The 27,158-nt window shown below is 39.2% G+C and overlaps 7 protein-coding genes across 8 annotated transcripts in view; 3 read left to right on the top strand and 4 right to left on the bottom strand.

The window, feature by feature from the left end:
- LOC107185637 overlaps nucleotides 1–6,206 on the bottom strand; it is a 47,147-nt gene extending 40,941 nt beyond the window's left edge. Inside the window, exon 1 of the mRNA XM_015573371.1 lies at nucleotides 6,188–6,206. Coding sequence (XP_015428857.1) covers nucleotides 6,188–6,206 — 19 coding nt within the window. The remainder of the gene's footprint in view (nucleotides 1–6,187) is intronic.
- A 1,940-nt stretch (nucleotides 6,207–8,146) lies between these two features.
- Nucleotides 8,147–9,769, top strand: LOC107185651 (cleavage and polyadenylation specificity factor subunit 4). The gene is made up of 4 exons (XM_015573387.1): nucleotides 8,147–8,482; nucleotides 8,741–8,944; nucleotides 9,089–9,278; nucleotides 9,360–9,769. Exons 1-4 carry the CDS (start codon nucleotides 8,380–8,382, stop codon nucleotides 9,721–9,723), a joined length of 861 nt encoding a protein of 286 aa, XP_015428873.1. The 5' UTR covers nucleotides 8,147–8,379; the 3' UTR covers nucleotides 9,724–9,769.
- Nucleotides 9,770–10,246: 477 nt separating this feature from the next.
- Nucleotides 10,247–12,845, bottom strand: LOC107185647 (drebrin-like protein). The gene is made up of 5 exons (XM_015573381.1): nucleotides 12,514–12,845; nucleotides 11,923–12,091; nucleotides 11,624–11,856; nucleotides 11,378–11,555; nucleotides 10,247–11,303 (listed from the first exon to the last, which is right to left on the bottom strand). The coding sequence occupies exons 1-5, from the start codon at nucleotides 12,594–12,596 to the stop codon at nucleotides 10,542–10,544; spliced, it is 1,425 nt and encodes a 474-aa protein (XP_015428867.1). The 5' UTR covers nucleotides 12,597–12,845; the 3' UTR covers nucleotides 10,247–10,541.
- On the top strand, nucleotides 12,808–13,767 carry LOC107185636 (U6 snRNA-associated Sm-like protein LSm2). The gene is made up of 4 exons (XM_015573370.1): nucleotides 12,808–12,834; nucleotides 13,330–13,397; nucleotides 13,478–13,568; nucleotides 13,642–13,767. Exons 1-4 carry the CDS (start codon nucleotides 12,808–12,810, stop codon nucleotides 13,765–13,767), a joined length of 312 nt encoding a protein of 103 aa, XP_015428856.1.
- Nucleotides 13,768–14,004: 237 nt separating this feature from the next.
- Nucleotides 14,005–15,206, bottom strand: LOC107185635 (carbonyl reductase [NADPH] 1-like). The gene is made up of 4 exons (XM_015573369.1): nucleotides 15,085–15,206; nucleotides 14,696–14,956; nucleotides 14,388–14,626; nucleotides 14,005–14,317 (listed from the first exon to the last, which is right to left on the bottom strand). Exons 1-4 carry the CDS (start codon nucleotides 15,100–15,102, stop codon nucleotides 14,005–14,007), a joined length of 831 nt encoding a protein of 276 aa, XP_015428855.1. The 5' UTR covers nucleotides 15,103–15,206.
- Nucleotides 15,207–15,487: 281 nt separating this feature from the next.
- LOC107185650 (ribonucleases P/MRP protein subunit POP1) lies at nucleotides 15,488–18,377 on the bottom strand. Of its 2 annotated transcripts, XM_015573385.1 has the most exons (4): nucleotides 18,362–18,372; nucleotides 18,073–18,269; nucleotides 16,618–17,955; nucleotides 15,488–16,539 (listed from the first exon to the last, which is right to left on the bottom strand). In XM_015573385.1, exons 2-4 carry the CDS (start codon nucleotides 18,194–18,196, stop codon nucleotides 15,488–15,490), a joined length of 2,514 nt encoding a protein of 837 aa, XP_015428871.1. In that variant the 5' UTR covers nucleotides 18,197–18,269; nucleotides 18,362–18,372. The 2 variants fall into 2 exon arrangements, with proteins under 2 accessions (XP_015428871.1, XP_015428870.1); XM_015573384.1 differs by having other exon boundaries at nucleotides 18,073–18,377.
- A 634-nt stretch (nucleotides 18,378–19,011) lies between these two features.
- Nucleotides 19,012–26,214, top strand: LOC107185646 (cAMP-dependent protein kinase type II regulatory subunit). Its single transcript, XM_015573380.1, is given in 9 exon segments — nucleotides 19,012–19,503; nucleotides 19,980–20,000; nucleotides 20,003–20,061; nucleotides 23,054–23,137; nucleotides 23,771–23,877; nucleotides 23,978–24,239; nucleotides 24,656–24,814; nucleotides 25,003–25,105; nucleotides 25,464–26,214. Coding segments are annotated over 9 exon segments (1,143 nt in total). The 5' UTR covers nucleotides 19,012–19,286; the 3' UTR covers nucleotides 25,595–26,214.
- The last annotated feature ends 944 nt before the right edge of the window (nucleotides 26,215–27,158 follow it).

Below are 27,158 nucleotides of genomic sequence, written 5' to 3'. Positions count from 1 at the left end.
GGAGGCCCTTGAAAGATTTCCAGAGAACTCTAAAGAAACCTAGAAGCCTTGGAAAAGCCACTTGATGCCACCAAGTGGCTCTGAAGGCTAAGTACAAGTGTACACAAAAAAATGATGTGTCTGATCATTGGCTGACTTATTTCCCTGTGAACAGTACGTAACAACCACAACGATCAATTTTGTGAAGTATGGATAAAATACAATTTATTTTAGGGAAATAAAAATACACCTGAAGAAGCAATCATTATATAAAAATGGTTATCTTGTGAACTAGAATTATATCAATAATACACCACGTTACTTGTCGCAAGATGAATAAAAATTTCCGAAAAGAATCTCCAATTCCGAATGCCTCTCGTTTAATCATCTCCCCTTCCGCCGGTGATTTAATTACGCCCAGTAACTTCGAAAATTTCTTCTAGAACGCCAGCGCATTGGGGGGATCGCGAAGGGAGGGGGTTTTCCGATTGAATATAAATTTCTCCCCCTCGATAAATATTCCCGGCCACGTGGCTTCGGTTAGGTCGATCGCGTTCTTTCGCGACGAGAAAAAGAAAGCCATTCCCCGGTTAGAGAGGGGAACACAGGATCCACCCTCCCCTATCTCCGTTCCCGTTCGTCTGCCTTTCAAGGACCTGTAAGGGTCGCACGTGCCAGGGATTTCAAGCGCCTGTTCGCAAGGATCCGCCACCGCGCCTTTTTCTTCCGATTCACGGCACCCGACACACCACCCCCCTCTCCGCGGAAATTTATCCCCTTTAAATGGTACGTGCCGACAAACTGGAGATCCGCGAGTAAGGGGAGTGACAACGCGAAAGGTGTCTGGAAAATTCGAAGTCGGCAGACAAGCGGAAAAAGAACGACCTTTCCCCTATCCGCCGTGTTCACAGGTTAGTGAACTGTGCTGGAGACTACATTCCTGGGATCCCATTCGTCATCGATAGTCCCGTCCATAAAGTCGACGAAACAGTTAAACTTTCGAGTAAATCGAATGTTCCACCCTCCTTAAACGATTTTTAGAACGAGCCGCGTGGAATTGATACCTGTGTGCAAGCAGACTACCGTGAATCTTTGCTCTGATGTTTATTGGGAAATTTGTTGGGAATACAGAGTGTTGATAAAAATGTGGGACATTTTCGCATTCTATATACGAAGCTAATAAGAAAATCAAGAATGATGACGTTACGTTCGTGGCTTCGTTTTCGAGGTATTCATTGTCTAAAGTACACAGGTGTTGTACATTTGTTACCGATATAAAAAGTCTGCCTGATACGTTTACGGCAGGAAAAATGCAACGAGTACACGTAGAACCTGGGCATAGTAGTTCGTGGGATTGCTAGAACGGTCAATGGGGTTTCGATAATATCGGCCAGAGCCGAGCAAGTCGTCGACTGGTTCGAGAAACCATCTGTTCCACCCCTATAAGAAACCGTGGGGCGTGAAGATGAAAAACAAAAAACGTGGGAAAAAATAAGCTGAGCTCTTATGAACAAACTGTTTACCCAAGGAGGAAAGGAATAGTTCAAACGTTGGAAGTTCGAATGACTGACGGAAACCGATTGCTTTCGTGACCTCGTTCGACACGCGATCGATTCGACACAGAGATCAATCATACCAGCCTGGTCGGGGAATCAATCAAACGAAGAAATTGTTAACAATCGGCGATTTTCCCGGTACAAATTACAGAACAGAGCAAAAGCAACAAGAGGAACGAATGAGAAAAAAAAACGAAACACTCCTGGCCCCAGATCTTTGCGTGACTCGAGAGACGGTGAAAGATTAAAAGCAGCAGGGCAATTAGAAGCAGGCTGTAATTGACTCTAATTGATCCTGGAGACAAGTAAATCGTGCTAATTTTTAGTCCCTCAGGAAGGACGATGTGTAATTAGTCATGGTTAAACTTCTTACCGTGGTCGATTCTCGATTATCATTTCGCGGACCGCAAAAAACTTGTGTACACTGTTTCACGGGAATTACTTTCTTGATTTACCGTCGCACAGAGACCGTAGTCGGTACTAATGGCTGACGATAAATTTCCGGTGTTACGAGCATTAAACGGGCCACACCGTTCGGGGGATGGGCAATTGTATGCGCGATACTTTTACAGAAATATGCTTCAATTACCAGCCGGAGGGGTAATTGCTTTTTTAATAAGGCGAAACGAAGCCTCGGGAGACGGTGTGTCGCGTCTTCGTAAAAACGAAACTAGCATCGAGTCCATCGCTTTTTTTTTTACGACGGCACTCCCACTTGTTACCTCTCGTTTCTGGGGCTCTTTCACCATCGAAACTCGTAGTTTCTCCTGTTGTTACGGGCCGAATTCGTTTCAATGGGACTCCGAGAGGATAAAAATCGTCGCACGAGTACTCTATTACCCGTGCACTGATCCCTCCATACGTTTATAATTCCGGGATCTCTGAAAAAAACAAGTAAACATCGGATGCAGAGAATATTTGTCTTTTTTATGGTGAAAGAAAGCCGAAATATAATATTACAGCTTGTCAAATTGTTTTGCTTGACTGGGTCAGGCTGACTATAATTTCCAAATTACTTGTATGAATCATGCAGAGGTTGTGTATTTCCAGGAAACTTTAACAATGGAACGCCCATGATCAGACCAGTAGAACAAGCCTAGTATGATCAGACAAATAGAACAAGCCTAGTATGATCATACAAGTGGAATACGTCTGGTATGATCAGACAAGTCGAATAATTAGGTCTGCTGACAGGAGCAATACGCCGTCTCGCTCGGTCAAGTAGTATAAGATGCTTATGATCAGACCATCCGAACTGGCTGTTTGTAGTTAGGCAAGTGGAATTGTTTCAGCTGTTAATGCACATAGATAATATTACAAAGTATAGAATACAAAAATTAAATATATTGAAAATACGAAAATTGATAAATTCATAAAAACTGTGAAATTGACCTTCAAAATCGTGGAAATTATTCCTATTAAACCAAGTGACATATTAAACCGTGTCGGTACCGATTTGTAAAGTATTTTTCCGTAGAAACGCGTTCGGTCTCCCGGACGAAAACAGTCGCAATTCAACGAGATTTCGAGCGAAACGTCCGAGCTGCGTCGTCGTGTTTTCGCCAAGGGACGGATGCATCGCAGCGCAATATGCCGTTGGCAACGTTGTTTACCGAGCTCTCCGGTATGGCACTTGCAACAGGAACTCGTTTCGTGTTTCTGGATTCTGTCTAACGCGGGCACGTTCTCGGCCAGCGACTGTGCACAGTTCCGCGTATGACACTGCGTTGGAAATGCAAAAGCACGCGCATCACGCGAGGTACCCAGCGGTCACGTCTCGTTTATCCGCGACAGAAAAAAAAATCCACCTGGCCAACACACGCAGCCGAAGCTAGAATTACAGGAAACAGAAGAGAAAACCGTAATGTGATATTCAGTGGAGCTAAAAATATCACTCTTTGTAGAAACAAGATTGAAACTGAAAGGCAACTGTCGACTACGATACCAATATCTGAGAATATTTTCCTATTCAGTTTATCCCACTTATCAAATTTCACTCGAGCCCAAGATGATCAGATATAAAAAAGTAGGCTCGGGTCTAGTCCGAGAGCGAGATTAGTTCACTTAAAGTAGGAGGAAACGGTATCGATCGACAAAGGAACTGGAACGATTCACTGCGGCAGCCTAACAGCGCGAAACGAAAGGAAAATCTCGACGAATGACAAAAGGTTCGGATCAATACTATCACTCGTACCGCATTCCTCGCCCCCGTTTCCCGGATAATACACCCACTATTTCACTATAAGTCACACTTGCCTTCGCCGTACGAAAATACCGACTGGCATAACGTTAATGAGCTTCGAAACATTCTGAAAGCAGAGGAAATTCGTAACAGGCGGAGATGGTGTAATATTCCATAGCAGAAACTCGGAATGCATCTCCTAAACTGAAAATGAACGCAATTTCCGCGATAATATGAACATCGGGGCCAATTTTGCCGAGTGCACTGAGCGATCTTCAGAGAAACAAAATTACTAAGTATCCTCTTGAATATGAAACCTACGTTTTCCTGAATGTACCTCGACACGATTAATCACAGATTAGAAATCGTTATAACAAAAAATGAAAGAAGGTGGCGCACAAATGCGGTGGCCAGGCAGTCAACACCGGTAGATTCGATTAAATCGCATCGGCGGCACGGGCATTATACCCGTGAATCGTAATGCGGTTATTAAGCGTGCAAAATGCATCCGTTAACGTCGATATCGGCGCGGAACACGCTCCGCGTGCAACGGCATGGCTCCCTCGGCCATGTAAGCTGATTATACAAAATGTACGCGGGCTTGAACAGCACGTTTAATACTTTTTCGAAGAATCTACCGTGGTGCCATTAACCACCGTCGAATTACGCCGGTAATTACGAGGACTGCCGTTTCGATCTGCTTTTCTTTTTCGTTCCATACCGATTCAATTAGTTTTAGGAAAATGAATACCGTCGCTTGATCGCCGATATAATTGCAAATATTACGAATCTCGATCACTTTCACGCACCATGTAACGTGAACATCTCTTTGTTCCATTCTATTCATGTTCATAATTACGTCTTTATAATATGTAGGTATAATTGGCCCACAAATAAACTAAATAAGTAATCGGTAATAATAATGTAACCCTACGTAACCGGAATTATTTGTTATTCTTCTAAAAAAGTTTTATCTGCATATACTGTTCACTACTGACACGCGTGTATCGTGTGTGTAATCCACCACGGATCGTCGCATATTCTCTCTATGATCGTCTATGTTCGTTGTTCCGAGGGTTGCGCGTAACAACGCTCCCATGCACGTGGATGCGCCGATACACAAACGCGTTGGTCCGCCGCCGTGTTCGAATGAAGGTCGCACGTGTAGCAAAGGTGCACCATTTGAGGGTACGGCGCACACGACCACGTTACGAGGATGCGTCGAGACCGCGATGTGATACGGTCCTATAATAGTATTTATTAACCACTTGCGTTGGAAATTAATTCGCCGACGCGCCTGACCATCCACGTTCATAGTAATTCGAAGAAAACCTGAAATCGGCGGAGTCTCGCGCTAACAAGAAGAGGTCCCCAGGTGTAACGTTAGTTTTTTACCAAGGTTCGGCATAGTGATAGAACTTGGAATTCTGAAGCCAATGATATTTGTTTCAGCCACGCATGGCCATTAGTTTATGAAATATTTAATGTTCAGTGCCGGGGAGCCTTCGAACACTCATAGAGAATTTACTGTACCACGAATTCGCCTGACACAAGGACAATTTCCAGGAATCCGAACCACCTTATTATACGGAGGTTACCTGTACTGCCCTCCTTATTTAAAATGTCGTTATTCTCCTAACTGGTTTTCGGTTAATACACATTAACAACCGCTGACGTATTACTATGTCTTTCAATATACTGTAGTTCCTCAGGCTTAAAACCAATTTTCAAAAACTCACAGACAACGGTACTCCCGCGGTACCATTTAAACCAGCCCCCCCTATTCAAGCGTTAATACCCCAAAAGACGATGGCTCCGCGTTTCCGCACTACAAAAAGCAGCTTTACCACGCTCTGAAAGGATTACAAATTTTCTCCGCGGTTCGAACGACGTATTTCACGCTAATGTCGTTGATTCTATCGCGACTCGGTTGGAGTTCCGGCAATAAAACGTCGTCGAATGGATCGCGGAAAACTCCCGTGGCCCACTTTCCGCGGGCTCGTATTAATAATTTCAGCGAAAGTTCGCCCGGGAAACACGGTTACCATCGTGGCCCCGGGAAGAGCCGCGGAGGCGGAATGATTTTATTCACGGCTCGTTACACGCGACAAATGTTTTAATGGGGGAATATCGAGGCGAGCGAGAACCGTCTATGAGATTTCGGCCGGAAACACCGTTGCACGCAATAATCTGTAAAGTGCACGTGTTGCCTTTCGGTCGGGGGGGAATAGGTGGTTCCTACGGGAGAATGTTGAAGTTTCAGGTATTCCAGTTTATCCAGGGAACACCGACGTGATTCCAAATTTAATAGACACAAACCTGGGTTGGAAAGTTTCGCCCCGTGTAGGCATCTCGCCCCTCGTTGAAGAATAATCGATATTGTACAGAAACACTTGATGGCCAACGATAGGGACCAAATAAAATCTTACGCTCGTGGAATATAGTGGAACACTGAATAGGTCAATCTTACCCGGAACTCGAACTTCCATTTTTAATGGTATCGTTTGGTATAGAAGCTTGTAAATTAAATTGCAATATTAACTATTGTATAAAAAAATGTGTTAGTCTAAAGTACTGATTACACGCGGATCTTTATAACGATGTGCTGTGATTCACCGTCAGAATAAATTGCATCGGAACCGCAGAGAAATGGGTGGAACAGTGACGAAAAATAAGCTCGTTTAAAAATGCATGGGCTAAAGAAAAAGAAGCCCGGAAATCTTGAAAATTTCGATCCATCTTTCTCAAGATTAAAGATTATTATAACAGTTTCCTCGTCGATCATTCGCAACCCTTATTTAAAGCAAACTCGCGGAGCTGCGTACTTTTCCCTCCTATAAAATAATCGAAAAATTTATGAACGTGTATTCACTAGACCACTAGATATACCATAAAATGTCACGTACAATTTTCAAGCGCACAAACATTCACGCTCTTTCTCCTGGATAAAGAGAGGAAAAAAGAAACTGGAGTTTCGCGAGCCTGGGTCTCGAGAAGATCGGTAAATATTCCACGGAGAACGCAGCCTGATAAAATACGCTCGGGAAAAACGGAAGCTACGATAAGACCAACGGAAAAACGATCGTATCTTCGCCGTTACGAACGAAGATGAATTCTGTTCGCACGTGCAGAATTTCTTCCAACCACGCTGCCACGTTTCTGTTAATTGTTACAATTACCTTGAGATGAGGTCTTAATTTACCGATAGTATGGATGTTTTCTAAGGCCAATGATGGAATGACAAGCTGTTAGCTGAAGAACATTAAAGAAAATCTGAGCTAAACCTACTTCAAGCGGGTTGTTTCTGCAGATTAATAAAAACTACCTGTTCTCTGGAACAGAGCCAAAATTTATACACCGACGTGATATCTACCGCGGCACTAGACTTGATTAAATGAACAAGTGCTGCCGGAATCTCAAGGTAAATACGAAGTTCCGGTGGTGCCATTAAGACGGCGTCGAGTTACCGAAATCACTTGACTTCGACCAACCTCTGCACAATAGGGACACGAAGAAGTTGCCGTGCTTCTGACCCAATAAAAACACGCATGGATGCGCGAAAATAGATGATTATAGTGCCAACCCTTCGAATTATGCAAGGGACTCTTTTGACGCAATAATGCTCGAGGTACTTCAGGCTTATGCCTTATGACACCCGCCGAGGGAAATCAACATAAAAGCCTATTAATTATGTTAGTTTATAAATATAAGCTAGTTAATTTTAAAACGATTGTAGCTTTATGTAAACAAGTAGGTAGATAAAAATAATGATTCCATCGATGTAACTTCGGTTACATTGATGGGATCGAGTTCCACCTAGCTTCCTTTGGGTCTCCACGCGCAAGCAACCTCCTCGTGGTGAGATCTGGGCAATGGGTATTATCTTCGGTAAAGTATTGTAAACCGAAGACAGTGCCAAGCTAATGGCTGCAAAATTAAAATTTATTTCTCTAATTACAAGAATGAATATGAGATCGGACATTTTTGGTGAATTTTCTATCTTACATGAAACTTAGAATACTTTAATACTAAACATAAAACAGAAAATATTTGAAAAATATAAGAATGTATGATACAAAATATTTAAATTAAGTACAAGTAATATCATAATATAATAAAATTCATTTTTCCGTCCCTTTAATTTCTTACGATCTAGATAAAGATACTTAAAATGAAGACTGTGTTTATTGTAGAAACATGTAAAGTTTATCAATTTTATTAATATTGATAGAACTTGAAATATTTCAACAAACTATTAAAACGAATGATAATTTGACATTTTGACTTAGGACGCCATCGACGGAAAAACGTCCAAGCTAATAGCCAATTAGTACCATACTCCTGCCGTTAAATGGCGCCACTAATAAAAAGACTTGAAATTTTAACTACAATGACGCTTTCAGTACCAATAGTACACGTGAAAGAGAATGTTGGCGCGTATGAGAAGTTGGAGTCTCTACAGTTTCGTTTAACCAATAAACGGTGTAAATAAGGCATATTTTTTAATAGAAAATTTATAAAAATAAAGCCAAAATGTATGTCCAGAGCCAAACATAAATATTCCATCGTGGAACGGGTTAAATGCGTATTAAGTTTTCAGTTTATATATAGCGGTAGACGAGTACAGTTGGCTGTGATTGTTGTGCAAAATTTAAAATAATAATGGAGTGTATAGTGGCGAGCGTGGATCATATGCGATTTGATATTGAAGTTGCTCTTGACGAACAATATGGAGCTCTTCCTTTACCTTTTACTGGAATGGACAGTACGTAATTGTTTTTGTAGTGTACACCGATGTACTCTCCTTTAGGTTATAAGATAGAGATCATGCAAGGTGTTAAAAACCATGAACGCACCAAACTTTGCTGATTTGTGTCTAGTAAAATGAAATTGAATGAATTATACATAAAATGAATGAATGATATGTCAACATTTCAACAACATCCTCAATCTTTTAATTTATATTTATACAGCTTATTTTTCATTGCTTGAATTCATCTAACTACTCTAATATCGTTTGTAGAATCCACTGCTGCAGTATGTCAATTTTATCCAAGAGGTACCTGTGTTAAAGGTGCTTCTTGTCCATTTAGGCATGTCAGAGGAGACCGTACAATAGTATGTAAACATTGGCTAAGAGGTCTTTGTAAAAAGGGTGATCAATGTGAATTCTTACACGAATACGACATGACCAAAATGCCAGAATGTTACTTTTATTCTAGGTTTAGTAAGTGCATTATTTATTATTCCATGCAAGGATATAAATAATTGCTGAACACTTGTGTCTTTTGAGATATTTAATATTTTTCTTTCTATGATATTGCTAAGTTTTCTCAATATGGGTATGTTTAAATCAGTTATGAATTATTAGATGCCTGTCACAATAAGGAATGTCCATTTTTACACATTGACCCAGAAACTAAAGTTAGAGATTGTCCTTGGTACGATCGTGGATTTTGTAGGCATGGACCATTATGTAGACACAGACACGTACGACGTGTTCTCTGTATGGCATATCTAGCTGGCTTTTGTCCTGAGGGACCAAACTGCAAATTCATGCAGTAAGATTATCATCCTCATGTTTAAGAAATACTCAATTTCAATTAAACAATATTGTAATCTATACTTACTAAAACTTTCAGTCCAAGATTTGAATTACCAGCTGTACAAGATATGCAACCTAAAGAAGGAAAGAAAGTAATGATCACATGTCACTTTTGTGGAGAGGGTGGTCACAAAGCAATTTACTGCAATAAAATGCCACCTGATGTAAGGGAAGCTCAAGTTAGACAAGAAATAGAAGGTAATTCTCATGGACCTCATCATATGAACATGCACAATGGACCACCTCCACGAGGGCCACAGAAACCCCTGGAAGAAGTCACTTGTTACAAATGTGGAACCAAGGGTCATTATGCCAACAAATGTCCAAAAGGTCATTTAGCATTTTTAAGTCACGCGGGAGGCGGTGGAAGCGGAAATCAGAGTCAAAATTATCGCAGATGATTTCACTTATTTTATTTATATATCATCGATATTGTGATTCTATTTTATTTCAATAAGATCACTTACCTGTAAAAATTTCTATATCGCATAGTAAAATAAGTTTAATACAATTGATTTGAAATTGCTTACTAATACAAAAATTTCAACACCCACATAAAATAAAATATTTATAGAATAGAACTAAAATTATTTAAATTCATAGGATATTGCAGATATAGAACACCACCAAATACTATAACAAATTTAAGTATTTATTGTTTAAAGAGTTAAACATGTTCCTAAATAGGTAGTTATTACACTTTGTAAAGGTATTTAAAGGGTGTTCGCTAAGTTATTAAATATGCTATCCTTACAATCACGTCGACTTCCGACAGAGAATGTTATAAAAACATATATTCGTTTACAGCTAATTCAATTTTCGTTTGTGACGTTAAACATGGGAAGACGTACTTCGCCATTCGTTATGTATTGGCATTGCAAGACTATGAAAGTTGAAAATCTTATTCGCTAAAATATTAACAATTATCGTTCCTTGCATAATTATTATTAAACGTATTAAATTCCTTCGTTAATGAGCGTGCATCAAATTTTTAAAACATAATTCGCTCCTTCATTATAAATACGTACGCACTACTCGTTTACATTCTTTAGAATACACTGTACCTAAATCCTTTGAATTGTAAGTTCAGTATTCAAAGGAAAATGCGATGTTACCAGAACAACGAAAATACTGAATCACCTTTTGAATATAAAAAAGCAAGTACTGTTTCTTTTCAATCAGAAGAAAAGGTATTCTATTTTCACAAGTTTGTTTTTTATCATGTTGTGTTATACTCGATAACTTCAACATAATTAGCGGGAAAAAGTCCATAAGTTCCATCAGGTCCGAGACCTTGCCACCATCCCTCATCAATGGCATCTATGTGTGTAATAATGTCACCCGGATCAAATGTAATTTCTGTATCATCAGCAGCTTGATAATCATACAAAGCTCTTGCTTTCATTCCTTCGTTGTTTGGATCGAAGTACAAATATTGTCCATCCATTTGGTTGTACAATTCATTTTCAGTAACTGCTTCTTTCGTCGCTGATGGTTGCTCAGAGTCTTCTTGTGGCTCAGTTGCATTGGACTCCACAGGTTCACTTTGAGTTGCAGGTATATTTATAGCAGAATTCGTAGCTACTTCCGAGTTATGTGCACTATTTACTTCAGTCTTTACTTCTTCTTGTGCTGTAGTATGAGGTATTACCTTTTGCTGAGTCTCTTCAAGCGCTTTCTTAGCCGCCTCCACATGATTATTCTTTTGTACATATTGCTGCTGTACCGAGGTAGATTTCATCTGACCGGCAGCCGAGTTCTGCTCAAAAACTGCTCGGGCATTTATTGTTCTTTGAGCAATTAATTGTTGTGTTTCTTTAGTCCTTTGTCGGCGCAATTCATCGCTTCGCGACTTATGATCATCTTCGACATCGTTGCTGTAATGTTGACTTGCTGCAATCTGATTACGTATATTATTTGCCTCCTCCGCACGTTGTTCTGCCAACTTCTGACGAGCTATTGAATTTTCTTTGGCAGTGACCTATGAAAAAATTGAAATTCCATTAGTAAAACATTTTGTTTTAAGAATTTAAGTTCCTCAATATATATATTTACTTGTTGTTCTCTAAGCATAGCTTCTTTCTCCTCTCTCATCCTAACTTCTTCTTCAAGGCGCTGACGTTCTGCCTCAGATTTAATACGTTCTTGTTCTAATCTTTTTTTTTCTTCCAGTTCTTCTTTCTGCCAAAACTGGTCGCGTTCAATTGCATTTATTTCTTGTTCAGGGTTGACTCTACGAACCAAATTCTCATTAGGGTAAAAATTTAATGATTATATTGCAAAGAAAATGAAGATACCCACCTTCGATATGTGGTACCAACTGGACCTGCATTACCTTCGTTCTCCCCTCTGGGCTCATTAAATTTGTAGGCAGATGCAGTTGCTCTGGCTAGCTTTTCCATAATAGAATCTACTTCTACATCATCCTCAGACCTAGCAGTAATTGTTATGTGAGCACCTTTCAGTAATTTTTCTACATCTCTAATATGATTTGCACATGTCCCCTTTCTAAGTATTGGAGCACCTTCTCCTTGCTGAAATAAATATTAAGTTTAATACATACTATGAATATATAAGGCTCATTAAGGTTTGATTCTTACCCAATTTATTAACAGACATTTCGGAAGGCTTGTCTTAGTGTCTATTACTCGACAAAAGGCATACATGATATGACTACTATTTAAACGGTCAATCATCTCCTCCAAACCACCGTTCCCAGTTCCAACAACCTTTAAATTGTTTGTTTGTCCTTCATATCCAAATACAGCCCTAATTGAGACTCATATTATCATTACAATTAAAAACAATGACCAAAATACTGATACAAACAATGCTGTTAATTACCATCAATTGTATATAAAATTCATAGTAGAAGCAATAATAATTAAAGTATACTTCAGAAAGTTATATTTTTATTAATTTCAAATTAACATTCATTCTTAATTTTTAAAACCTGTTCAATGCTTCATTGTGTGCATTAAATCTTACAGAACATAAGTTTTATGACAGTAAGTGGTAATTGTGTACCCAGTGTTATTTATATCAGTCCATTGTAGTATAAAGAATAATTTCTAAATATAGAAATACGATTTATTTCGGAATTTAATTGAACAAGTAGGTTTGTTGCATGACGTTAGTGCATAGCCGGAACGATAAAATGTAACAATGAAGGAAGATAGATGTAAGCCTACCAGTTAGTAGACGATTTATCGTCGACTACGCTGTGCCAAGCGGCCACCAGTGCGTCTTTATTTTTCGTTAAATTAATTGACATGTTTCCCCGATTAGTTCATGAGAGATCAGGAGTAACAACGAATCCGATCGGGTTGCTACTGGCGAATTAATGTCACAGACGCATCTTCTCGTTTCGCCTTTTTGATTAAATGTCAACGCCCTTCTGCTACCAACCGCTAAACGGTGATCTTCCTGTACGAACAGCACGTTACAATCATTTCATAAGTAATTAAACAAACTTCTATTTAGATATGTTAAAAATATGTGCAAGATCTGACGTATGTTAAAATATGTTTCGACGAAAGATTATTGAAAAACCAACCTTGATGGTATTCTTCAAGCTACCATGCAAAGAACGATTGGTGGCGTCCTAGGTGCCGATGGACAGGTCCAATGAACAAGAGCAACACGAGCAAATGAAATATCCGATACAATTGAAATATTTTATATAGTGTAAAATTATGAAATTGTGTTTTGGTTGCTATCTTTTATCTATAATTTTATTGATTAGCGCGTAGCGTTCGATTATATATTTAAAAATATCACTTTCGAACCAAAGTTGTGCGTAACACTCGAAAGATATCTGGAACTTAACATCCATTAACAAACTTATTTAGCAACGTGCACACTGACATTTCCAAACAAATTGTCATCACTAATCATCACACCGATTTTCTGCCGGTAGTTAGAAGTAATCTTTAATACTTCACTCTTTCATCGTTTAGCGGAATAACCTTTATTTTTTCAATGAAATTGATTTTTGTATTTTTCAGTTATTCTATTCGTTTTTTAAGTCCTTGGTCGGTAAGGATGTTGTTGTGGAATTAAAAAATGACCTCAGGTAATTTGTTAAATAAAATGTAGCATTTTATGAAGATTTTTAGTAAGAGCCACTGATTGATGAGAATTTTTCATTTTTAGCATTTGTGGCACCCTGCACTCTGTTGATCAGTACTTAAATATAAAATTGACAGATATAAGTGTAACTGATCCAGATAAATATCCTCACATGGTTTGTAATACTTGTTATTAAAAATCATATAAAGAATGATTATAATATTATATGCAATAATATTATTTTACAGTTGTCAGTAAAAAATTGTTTCATTAGAGGATCAGTGGTACGGTATGTACAATTACCAGGAGATGAAGTGGACACCCAGTTGTTGCAGGATGCTGCTCGCAAAGAAGCAGCAGTGCAAGCAAGATAGTTTATAGGATTCTTAGATTTAAAGAAATCATTGATTTATTTTTATTAGGAAAATAAAAAAAAATACACAATAAGTATACAAGTGATGAATTTGAGAATTTATAAGTATGTAAAGTGAACTTACATATAAGATTAAAAAACGTAATTATTAAATGCGCAGAAAATCTTTTACATTGAATTGTATCACATATACCACGTACAAAAAAAAGCAATATTAAATCTGCAGTAATGTGTGCATTTATGCATCTTTTGTCCATTCCACCAGTGACTTATCAAACCAAATATATTTACCTTTTATATCTGTATTTTCTGGTAGTAATGCACAGTATAAAGGAGCTTCAGCACCTTGATCTGGTGTCAAAGTTCCTTTATGACTAGTCATATTAGTGTCTACATAACCAGGATGCACAGCATTTACCACAAGATCTTCCCGGGGATCTGAGTTGAATATAGTTTGATGAATTCGAGTTAGAGCAGACACTCCAACTTTACTTACAACATAGGTAGAATTTGCCCAACCATCTTTCAAGTGAGTATCTGCTTTTGTAGATCTGAAAATTCATTTGTTTTTGAGTTCAATGAATACTAAATTACTTAATACATTGTAGTAACTCAACCTACTCTACAAATTCACGCATAATGTTATCTAATTCTTCTTCTGTAAGCTTTGGATCGGAAAAGCGTTTTCTCAATGATTCACTCGGAATTAATGATAATCGACCAGCACTACTTGAGAGATGTACCACACGTGCATGAGGTCTTAGTAATGGATAAAGTATGTTACATACTTTCCTTAGAGCAAAATAATTTACTCTTATTGTTTCTTCAGCTTGTACAGAAAATGATTCTGTAGCAGCAACCTGTATTTTAAAGAAAGAGTAGGTAAAACACTTTCAAGGAGTGGACAATATGTATGAAACAAGGTATACCTTGAAAGCAATAGCGGCATTGTTTACCAGGATGTCAAGTCCTCCATGCGTTTTTTGCAGATGATCGCGGAAAACAATAACACTGCTTTCTTCAGTAACATCAAGCTGATGAAACTTTGGTGTTAAACCTTCTTTCTCTAATTCTTTAATTGCATTTAATCCTCGGGTGGTATCGCGGGCTGTTAAATATACGATTCCATCAAATTGTTTACAAAGTCCTCTTACAATAGCAAACCCAATTCCTTTATTTCCTCCAGTTACCTACATGTTCGATTTAACAAACGATAGTGTATATTTAGAATATAATGTATTTAATAACGTTTATGTACATGTCAACAAGTGTATGATTTACAGATTTACAGAATCGAATTTATAATATAAATACGTACAACAGCTATACTCGCCATGTATAAGCCTTTTACAATAAACTTATGCAAAATGAAGAATAATCAACTGTTATGAAAAGTTAATGCTAACAATTCGCCTTGCAAACTTGCACTGAGTGACTCACTATTCAAGGTTATCGAAGTTATGAACGCAATTATATTTTATATATAGTGTCGTTATTTTATAATTTATATCAGTAAGAACTTTATGTTGATAATTACACTCGTAATTTTTTACAATTCATTTATCGTGTATATAAATAAAATTACAAATGGTTTTTAAAAATGTTATTACATATAACAATTATGAATACTCAACAATCATGGTTCAACTACAAATTATTGTGTATAACAACTTATTTATTCAGATAGAAAAAATAGAAAAAAGGAATATTATATTTATTTACTAAGATATTATTTCCAATCTAGTGATTCTATATTGTCTTGTTTGAGTATTTCTAACAAGAACAAAAGAGTATTTTTCATTAATTAATGTCATTAATGAATTCAATGTTACATATCCTAAACCTACACCTTTTGCTTCTGCAAAAGAAAAATCACCTTCTGTTAGATATCCCATGATCTCCCTATCACAGGAGTATCTTACATTCTTACAGTCTGGAAGGTACAACTCTGACATTTTTTGCGATTGTCTGTGGACTACTTCACGACTTATTTCTAATACATGTTTTGTCTTATTATTGTGATTTAAGATTTGAAAACCCTTGTTTAACATTTGACTTAGTTTATCAGTTATTGCTCTTTTATGTCGTATTCTCTGTCTTTTTAAACGTTTTAAAAGGGCCAAGTGGTTCTTTCTCAAAGTTTTCCTAATAGTTTCATTTGGGTCAGGATTCAATTTTTCTACAGGTCCTGACCAATTCTTATTCTTTTTGTACTTTTCTACATCCTCAGATGTTGGCATACAGATTACTGCAAATCTCCTAGGGCACCCCTTTTGTAAAACGGACACTTTAACGCGTATTAAGCAATTTCTACTTTCAAATGAACTGTCCAAATCAAGATCTGATTTGAATCTGTTTGCTTTAATCTGCTTATTTCTGTTACCTTCTTCAGGTGATAAATTCTCTTGCAATAACTGTAATAATTTACGATTTCGTAACACAAAAAAGTCTTGTACGCCTGTCCATTCTTTCATTAGAATTCTCCATTCACAAAAGAAGGGGCTCGAGATTCCAAGCTTAATAAAATTCACACGTCTATTTGGTGGGTAGTGCAAATATTTTTCTTTCAATTCTGATTTAGTATTCAATGCTTCTCTTGTGTAAGCAGATGTATCTGGATCATTGATATCTGGTGATCTTATATTTCCATACTCGAATGCAACAGATTTTGTTTCCCTGAGTGCACCCACTCTCACACAACGAAATATGCAAGCAAGCCAGAATGGCATTGCCCATCCTACTGGAAGAATGATGTCTATGGCTGAACTTAAACCTATTAACACAACATTTATATTAATTTTAAATGCTTTCTAATATCTCATAAATAAATTAAGATGCAGTTTTATAGTACCTGTATTACCAATTCCTGGTTTCTGAATTAAAAGTATGGGTATCTTGGCCATGATATCTTCATTAAAATATTTATCATTATTTATACCAGGAACTAAACATTTACTTCTAAGTTTATTAATGACACTTGTAGTTACACATGCCTTAGTAACTTTCTGTCGTATTTCATCATCCCAAATTGGGCTTGAATTAGCATTCGTAGGTGGCATTGGCATTAGTTCAATCGTTCTGGAAATATCTATTTGAGGTTTTGTTCTTTTCTCAGGCAGGTAAAATCTGGGATCTAGGACCGTAAATCCAACAACAATATTTGGTGGCAATTGACTAGATGATTGTAGTGTCTTCAACACTTCCCACAATTGATTTTGAATTTTTAATGACTCAATATTCTCTTGATTACTATAATAATCCTTATGCCATAATTTATTAGAGTCTTGAACCTCTTCTTCACACTCCATTTGATTTTTTTCATCTTCAGTTCCACTCATGGTACAAACTTTTTCATCTACATTCAGCAACCTTAACGTTTCTGTTAAGACACTTAATGTTTTAGGACCATAAAAACGAAATCTGTTTAGAGCATTCTTATGAATATTCATTTTACAGTTTTTGTTATTAGAATATAAAGTAGGTTTCATGGATTGATTATTTGTACATTTAGAATCTGTATGATCCGATTTGAAGTCGAAACTGGATACAATTTCATTGATAAAATCATCGAGAAACGATGGATGTACCCAAATCCAAATTGTTCTAAAACTGGAATTACCATTTGGTCGCCAAAGGAAGTGGACGTGACCAATTGGAAATTGGGGGTAACCATTCATTTTAAAAAACATTAACGTGCCCTCTCTTGTACCGGAAATGAAAATCTTTGCGGCGAACGTTAACTCGAGTGGATTGCAATGATTCTTTAAAGTTTCCTTCAGAGTCCCTTCAGGTCCAATTATCTCAACGCATGTATAGTACGAAATATCCTGCATCAAGCAATGCTTCGCAACGGCACGGTAATTTGCTTTGAAACATTTGTCGTTTGCGTGACTCGCGATTCTGTAGCCCCATTTTTCTACCATATGAAAACGTTTCGCGTTCCAAATATGAGTCTCCAACCAAAGTTTGTTTCGTTGTCTTCTATTATATTCCGAAAGTAAATTTCGTGGTCTTCTGCGGTACCTACGCGACGGTCTTTTAATTTTGGGTGGCAAACCGGATTTAGTCATTTGATTCATATGTGCCTCCCGTAATCGGCGCGGCAAGCGCTTCACGTTGTGAGACATTACACGCCTGCGCATGTACATGGGAAGCTTTTGAAATACAAGTTTCGTTTGTTGAGGATTTTCTGCAAATAATTAAATGTACGTATGATAAAATATTAATAACATATAGTAGACTATTGTTCGGTATTTTATAGGTGGAAATATAATTCAATTAAAGAAACAGTTATAGTGTACCATACCTATAGAATATGTCATTGCAGCAATTTCGCTAGCTCTCGAAGAGACAAGTTTCATAATATGAACTTCATTTGGTAGTTTTTGTGCTCCACCTAAGAATTCATCGAACTGTTCTTTCCCCGCCATCTTCGTTAAAGAATTTTGAATCTTTGTTTACACTACGATAACCCTGAATTCCTTCGTTCGTAGTTTTTCGTAGCTAGATATTATTAAATAAAATGAGATTAAAATTTTATTAATAGACACTTGGAACAAGTAAAATTATTCAGTGCATAAATTATAAATCGTTACAAGGTTTTGACATTACTCCAACTGTTGACCTAAATGAAGGTGCACGTGTTTTGACTCTTAAAGGCATAGATAAAAATTTAACACAGAAATGCTGCTTATCCATTTCAACTTAATCGAAATTACTTTCTATAAATGTCTCTAGAGGGCAACTTATAACGAATTGAGAACTAGACTTAAGGTTATTACAATTATATTAATTAACATTCTAATTTCTAATAAATCTAATTTCTTCGTTCTGTATAAGATTTTAGAAATTACAATATTAATAGATCAAGGTTCATCACGGTCGTAGGTTCATTAACTATATCCCGATAGAAAACTAGTGAACCAATAAGAGCACTGATGTTCGAAAGGTTACATGAAAATACAAGAGTACCATTGGCCAGACGGTTCTGTGCATACACGCGATACCTAAGTGCAATAAAGGGTATGCGTCTACCGTGTGGAGTTCACTATTGGTCTGCGATCTATATAATCGGGGCCCGTCGATGATGCTCAATTTGCCTGCAGTTTGCCAGTTAAATGTCCAGCAGAATCCCTCTGCTGATGTCAAGACCCGCGCCGTGAAATAGTCGCCATCTTTGCGACCGAGTCGCATCCTTCGGTTCGGCCCGTCGTGTATGTTGCGCGCAGCTTTATGTAGTGCGGTTCACCGAGACCGGATAGCGTTCGAGCTGTAACCGAGAGTGTAGCCCAGCGCGAAAGTGGGCGGAACGCGTGGGGCTTACGTTCTCCTGTCTGCACTAGAGCAGTAGTACGTGATAGAAGGTTGTTGGTCGTTTTTTGACAAGTGACATACAGAGTTGTCTCGTTGACTTTTTCCGCGCAGTGATAATAGACCAGCCTGTGACTCGTCGGCCGGCCCGTTGCCGGCGTATGCCATTGTAGCGTGTCGCTTGTAACATCGTTTTGGTGTGGGGAAAAAATGAGTTGTCAACGGAACGCTGGCAAGATTACGGTGCCAGACGAGCTACGGGACATTTTGTTGGAGTTCACGATCAGCTACCTATTGGAGCAACCGGTGGATATTATCGACTATGCTGTAGGTTTTTTCACGCAACTACGAGAATCCCGTCAGACTCAGTTGATCCAGCCCACTGCGCAGACCTGCTCCTCTACGCCGGACGAGTCTGTCGATGAAGGTGAGCGAGCGAATTTTCATTCGGGATGCGACTTCCCATCGCGTCCAGTAGCCGTCGCGCAACCGACCGATATACATACACATAATCCGCCGCGCCGTGTAGTTATAAACGCGCCGTTAGCGGTACCGCTTCGATTTAGAAATTCGACTCTTCAGTTAGCTCTGTGTAACTCGACCGGTGTCACCGATTCTCGCGGTTTTCTGAAATATTTGCATACACACCTATCAATGGATATCGGTACGGTACTTTTTCCTGCGATTTATGTGCGTTTTTATAAATTGTGTATCGAATTTAAAAACTCAGAACTTGTACCATTGACTTACTTCGGTTTATTTACAAGATTGCTCCGTTTTTAAACACGGTTTAAATACATTTTTCGGTTTTCTCGGATAACTTCGAAGAGTATTTAACAAATAAAGATATTGTTAGTGTCAGTGCTTTAATTTGAATGCTCAAGGTTACTTCTACCGTTACAGAACCGCCGGTCGGAAGGTTCGCTAGAGCGTCTTCGCGGAGACTTATAATCCCGAGGAAGATGAGGAGGACGATGGAGCCAAGGTACGTTTGATTCATGGATCATACTTTCGTCAATCTTTCTCGTTATTTATCAGCCATTAATTCTGTTTAACGAAATTTCCTTTTCATTATCGATCGCATCTCGCTCTCGATCGTGTTACACGAGGAACCATACTATCACGATATTTACTTTCGAGCGGAGTGTGCGTGTATCGAATCGTTAATCGATCGCCAGAATTTAATCGGACGCAGGGGAGCAAGAATCGACTGTTGGGCGCGGAGAATACAAACGAATTCGTTAAGGACAGACTTAATATATATTATACCTTCGCGTTAAATATGTCCATTAGCGAAGGGACCGAAAAACCCTTTATTCCGGTACATTGGAAGACGAGGAGGATACGATTAAACGTGTCTCGTACACCATTACGTTGTACACGTATAAGCAAGCAGAAACGATGTGTGTGTGTGTGTGTGTATGTGTGTGTGTGTGTGTGTGTATAACATCTAAATATGGATGCTTTATGACTCGTTGGAATAATAACACGGCCGATCGGTTCGGGTGAAACCGCACGCGGTTCGCAGAAGACGTCGCCTCACAGAGTCGAAGTTTATCGGCCGAATATTCGTCGGATGGTCGAGCGTATGCATGGTACATATATACGAAATATAGAAAAACAGCCGATCTTTTTTTTTATCCCCTCCCTATCGAGACACCGTATTCAGGCTGCGCGGGTGACGAAACGGGATGATTTACTTTGCTCGACGATGCGAGCGATGTACCTTTGTGACGTCAGAGCGCGTGTTCGATAACCTGGTACCGACGTGACTTACATATGTATGATATACATACACACATACGCGGCACGTGAGCGTGTTCGTGAATGAGCGGGACAGAGAGAGGTGAGACACGGGTGAGCCTCGTCAGATCGGGATCGTACTGCTCGAAAGCATTTCAAAAGACATCGACGATCACGATTATCGGGCACCTGAACCGTTAAAAACTGGATCGAAAGCGTGGCAACGATATATGTATAATGTGGTCCATTAGAAACAGAATCATCTAATCGTCTGTCTCGTGGAAAGTATTCGAGACGCCGAGGAGGGAAGGAGGGAGAAGAGTAGTATGCAAAGATCCTATACACCAGACAGATTTTTGTATTGGAATGATCAAGGTCGCTGGTACAATTCATCATGTTTAGTGAGTCATACTATATTCCGCAGTACATGCACTACTAATCATATGCGAAGGAGACATATTGGTTCCACTCGAAGGGACATCGATGACCTTGATCACTCCGGGGGGGAAAAAAATAGCTCCTGGATCTTTGCATCTCTTTTCGTCCCACGTTAACCGTCTAGATTTGTCACCACAACATTCGTTTAATATCTTTACGACAACAGTATAGTATAGACGTAGAAACCTCTTGTTCCTTTTAATAGACCACCCGATGAATATAACATATGCGTAACATAAACAGAAGGGCGGTGCACTTCGAGAAGAAAAAATATGTTTCTCATCGGAACATTCGATATTTTCCTCGATGAAATCCTAATTGGAGCAATTAAGCACCGACCGATGCGTTATTAATTGTCCTCTGTCTCGAAGTTTATCGCTATCGGTACGAAGTTTCTGAAAGTTGTGCCCCGCGGGGATATATTGTAAACTAGCAGGCGCAGCAGCCGAGTAAACTTCGCGGGCTGAAAATGTTAATTACGGCGCGTTCGTACCCAGCGTCGCGCGGCATTATCACGCGATTAAGATGCGGATAGATTAATTGAGACGTTCGTTCCGAGAACAGGAACGGCATAAACGCCGAGGCGCGTTGGTAGGTCAGCAGGCAGAAGAAGCGTTTTCCCCTCTTGTGTGTAACGGTAGCAGGTGTTTCGCGGAGACGTGCGCGAGTAGTAGAGACTAAAGGTTGACACCCGACACCGTTTAACAGTCCACCGCGAAACGGCGAGGCAAAAGGAAAAAAAAAGGCGGGATGGAAACAAAAGGAGGATCGACCATCTGTCTTGTAAGCTCGGCTCCTGCCCGAGCGGAAAGGTCAGAGAACGTGAAACGAAATAGCGACTCGGGATTTGTTTATCCCTTGCCGTTGGCTATCTAAAAAAAGCAGATCGTGTGATTCGAAACATCTGTAGATGATCGACTCGATTAATTTCGAATTACGTTGAATCCTGTGATTTTCAATTATATACTCCGATTCACGTTCTTCGTGACACGAGTCAGTTAATATGATAAGCTGAACCCTACGATCGTAGAAGAGTTCGATTTTTGTCTTGTTCATTCTCCTCTTCTTTTTTTTTTTATACATATTTTTCAAACTTACCGTGCTGTGTAACCTACTCACGCGCGCCTAATGGGAAACCCTTTCTTTTTATATAACCGAGACGTGTTCAGGCCTAACCGTTTTCGATCGATCACGCCGCAATTAATTTATAATATCGACGCGTACCGGCGACGACGATCGTAATTCCTCCAGAATATTTCGAGATCAGCCCTCGTTTCGTGAATTACACGATATGTGACTCTATGGTCGTATACTCCTCCCCCCATTCGATATTCACGTCGCTCACGTGGCTTGTTATTTGTTCTTCGTAGTCATCCAATACACGTGTTTATTCACGGTAATTGTCGTTTTCTTTCGAACGGTATTCCTGTTGTTTAATATGTTGTTCGCACGGTTCGTTCATTATATAAGTAGTCGTTAGTCATATTACTCCCGTTATTTATTACATATGTTACCTGTATACTTTACGTTATATGTTTATCGTGTGCGTTAATTGTCCGAGTACCTCGCTGGTAAGCCGATTAATCAGGAATTCGCGAATAAGACACGATCGAAATATTAAACAGCAGAGACCTTAATGAGCATCGATTGCAATTAGAACCCTCTCTAATCGCCGTTACCGTGTACAAATAAATTATCGGCTATGATTCATTATACGAGACAAAACGTCGCTTAGATTTTACCCTAGTAATCACGGGGGCAAATCGAATTAATCGTTCCGTTTTAATCGATTACAGATGGTGCACCCGAAGAGCGACGAGCAACGGCAGAGGCTCAGCGACAGCGTCAAGAATATTCTTCTGTTTCGGGCCCTAGACGAGGTAAGTTAAACATAGTACGTACCTACTCCGCGTCGCCTCTGCCCGTAATTGAAACGGGAATACAGAGCGACCGAGAGTTCGCGCCAACTCGTGGAAATGCCAATGAGTACGTGTAATCTGCTCAACTGGGATTCAGAAACCGGGGGGGTGCAGCCTCTCCGAGGGAACCAATCTGAATAGATACAAATATAAACCTCTAATGATTGCCACGCAGCTCCTCTTACGTTACTTCCAATATCTTATTATACATATTTTACCCACCTAATAACCACTAATTTATTAGTCAGGTTGTGCCAATCAGGAAAATTTCTAGGCCTGCTCTAACGATCGTGTACATAGGGCTCTTCGCGAGTACAGTTTATTCTTAACTCTTTAGTCTACGTGTATTCTATAATAGGAAGCAATTTCTCACGAATGCAACTAACGGTTAGGGTATATTCTGAGCTCCGGAATAGTACTACGCGGTGTTTCTTCGTGTCGGAGCACTCTCAAAGTTTAAAAATTTCGCTACAGAACGAACCTACTTACGACGATCGTCGTTGTCGGCCTTGAGTGCTAGAAAACAGCCGACACCAGTTGTCGGATATTCACGGCACGCAGTACACACGCAACGCACGAATTCTTTTTTCGCAGGAACAAATGGCGGACGTGCTGGACGCGATGTTCGAGAAAAGCGTGCTACCGGGGGAATATATTATCCGGCAAGGTGACGACGGTGACAACTTCTACGTCATCGAGAGGTAATGTTTCCGTTTTTTGTTCCGTTCTCGGTATGTAAAACACCGATAGAACCGTGTGAATCGGATTATATTTTGAATGGAACCGACTACGTTTTTACAGGGGAAAATTCGAGGTGTACGTGAAAGACCCGCAGACGAACGTGGAAACCATGATACACGTCTACGATAACCGTGGTGCATTCGGCGAGCTCGCGCTTCTTTACAATATGCCCAGAGCGGCCACTATCAAGGCCATAACGTGTGGCACATTGTGGGCCATGGACAGGCAAACCTTCCGGCGTATACTCCTGAAGTCCGCCTATAAGAAGCGCAAGATGTACGAGGATCTTATCAACAAGGTCCCGATGCTCAAGTCTCTCGAGGCAAGTTTCACAGGATAGCCTCGTACCGAAAGAGGATACCACCTCTCGTGATAATCGAAGAGAATACTGGACAGAACGGGAACATAAACGTTCACTAGGACATCGAGTACTTGAACAGATCCACGCGAGTTAGAGACAATTGGCAAGGTGGGGTCGAATTGACCTACGTTTAAAAATGTCGTATCTGATTGCCTATAGCGGTACGACCACCTGAAACTTTGCGTACACTTTGTGTAATGTTCGTCGCTGAAGGCGTAATATGTAGTTCGTGAAAGTATGATCTTTGTTTTCCCTTCGTTGGATCAGATTCGACCCCACCCCGCTTATTATGCAACAAGTAGTTCCCTCTATAAGGTCGACTTAAGTGAGTCCACAGTAATACAGTATTAAACAAACCAGATATTCCGTTCCTTTAGTCCTACGAGCGCATGAACCTGGCGGACGCCCTGGTACCAAAACAGTATTCGGACGGCGAGCGAATAATTAGGCAAGGCGACACTGCCGACGGGATGTACTTTGTCGAAGACGGTGTCGTCAAGATAACCATAATTGGAGATCTCAGTCGCGAGATTGAGGTATGTATATTGGTGTACATTGGTTTCCATTTTTTTCCGTCGTAAAATATAATTGCAACGATCGTCGACCTACATAACTCAAAACGGCGAGGCTTCTTGTACTGCTTGTGGTTGGCTACATCTGACCGCCACGCTAATTACACTGTCAATTGTATAGATGTCATTTGGTATTCTATTTGCTGTCGCAGATTAATAGAGTTCCCGCTGGTGGGTACTTAGGCGAGCTGGCGCTCGTGACACATAAACCTCGCGCTGCTTCGGCCTACGCTGTGGGCGACGTAAAGCTGGCCTGTAAGTTATCATTCAATATGTTTCCATCGGTAGAATCAGGTTGTTGTTTATTACAGTGTTGATATACAATTTTAATCCGAAAACTTTCAAGAAATTCTTATAGTCAGAAAATTGTGGGTCAATTCTTTCCATAACCAGACGTTGAAAGAATCTAAAAATGTATTATTTAATATGTATTACCAGGTTTTATCAGCAATCTGATACTACCACGATCATCTGTCAATTAATAGTTTTAAAAGTATGAATACTATCTTACGCTAGTGGAAGATCAGTTATTTGGTGTGCATGGGTGTGTGTCTCTGTGTGAAGTAGTATGGTTGGTAACAAGACACATGGTGTTTAAAAACAAATTTTTCAGTTTTGGACGTTGAAGCTTTCGAACGTTTACTTGGGCCTTGCATGGAACTCATGAAGCGTAATATCGACGATTACGAAGATCAGCTAGTCAAAATCTTTGGCAGCAAAGCTAACGTAACCGATATCCGATGAACTGTCCGCAAGTAGTGATACGTTGCACTGCTGTACTAAAGGGGAGCCCTAAACGACTTTGGTACAGTAATGTAAGATGAGCACAAAGAAAAACTCGTACCACCCACTTTAAATGAATCTCATCCGCGTGTTTCAAGTAATCATCTCAAGTCGACTTTCGTAATGACTGTTCACTTAGACGTGTACCAGTAAGGAATCGTCGTTTAATAGTTACCAAGTTTGTACCTATGACACACACTGAAAGGATACAATGGAACGCTAACCGACATATATAGGCTTCTCTCGACCGTTCGTAGTCGCGTCACACGGTACTGATGGAACTCTCTCTAAAGACTGCATCAGATCATCAAGTATTACATTATCTTGTCGTGTGTGCTCGATCGTTCACAGGATGCGTACAAGTCTGAGTAATTACGAAACAAGGTTGTCCATTCGAAATGTTTACGGAAGAAAAGGGAAAGAAATACTCGGGATTGATGCAACGTATCGACCGGTTCATGCAGTTCTCAAACGATGTATGTTTTATTGCCATTCTCTATTCTTATATCTGACACACTTTGGGAGCTGTAATTCCACCATACAACAATGACATCTCATTATTCGATGAATTAAATTATTTCGAACACCTCGATGGTCTCTTCTGGTTTTGCCGGAGGGAATTAAAGATACTGATACAGTATCGTTGCGTTATGTTTTTCTTCGTGTAGTAGAAGAAGAGTTTTTATTGATATATATAATATATATATATAAATATTATAGCTTATTGTGAAAATGTTAGCTTAATTATTCGGGAAGACTTCGTAACGGAACTGCACGTTTTATGATCCCGATGATCGGTGTGTTTCTACAATGAATTCATAGCTATGATGCTATGCTAGATGAATTAAAATGCAAAAGGCAAAGAGCACAACGGGCAAGTTAGAGCAATTACTAGAATCTACGTTACAATTTTTAACAGAGAAACAGTAACTATTTTATACGAGAACGTGGCATTTATGTTAGATTTCAAAAAAAGAGAGTACAGAGTGGAAACAAAGTTGAAGGAGTAGGGGGGAGGGGGGTTGCCTTGTTTCAAATATTACACGTTTCGTCTAATCTCCGTCTAACGATGATACCTGAGTAGAAACCACCATCTCTATTACATTTAACAGGTCAATTTTCCTAACTCCCATGTTCCTAATTTTACGAGTTGCTCTTTGCGTTAACGAGAAAGTATTAATGAGGAAAATATATATATATATACAAATATGTATACATATATTTGTGTAGCGCACAATACGACATCCGTTTATTTAATTGTTTATAGACGCGCACAATAGATTGCGCCGAATTATATTGATAATGTCCGTATTATTTATATTTGTTATCGCCTATGATTGTTTATTACAAATTGAAATAGAAAACGCTTGCTGTGGCGCACATCGCTATATATTTTCAATCTACGGATAGTACTCTTTATCACCACACAATTTGTTATTCACCGTTTCCAACGTCTATGGTTATTGAACCATTTCATAGGTATTTTCAAAATTATGGTACCAGCGTATAAACAAACAAAAAGAGA

This window comes from Dufourea novaeangliae, unplaced genomic scaffold (assembly GCF_001272555.1).
Source record: "Dufourea novaeangliae isolate 0120121106 unplaced genomic scaffold, ASM127255v1 scaffold70, whole genome shotgun sequence".
Classification (NCBI taxonomy): domain Eukaryota; kingdom Metazoa; phylum Arthropoda; class Insecta; order Hymenoptera; family Halictidae; genus Dufourea; species Dufourea novaeangliae.
The sequence above is the reverse complement of the archived record's forward strand: the minus strand, read 5'-3'. Positions and strand labels throughout refer to the sequence as shown.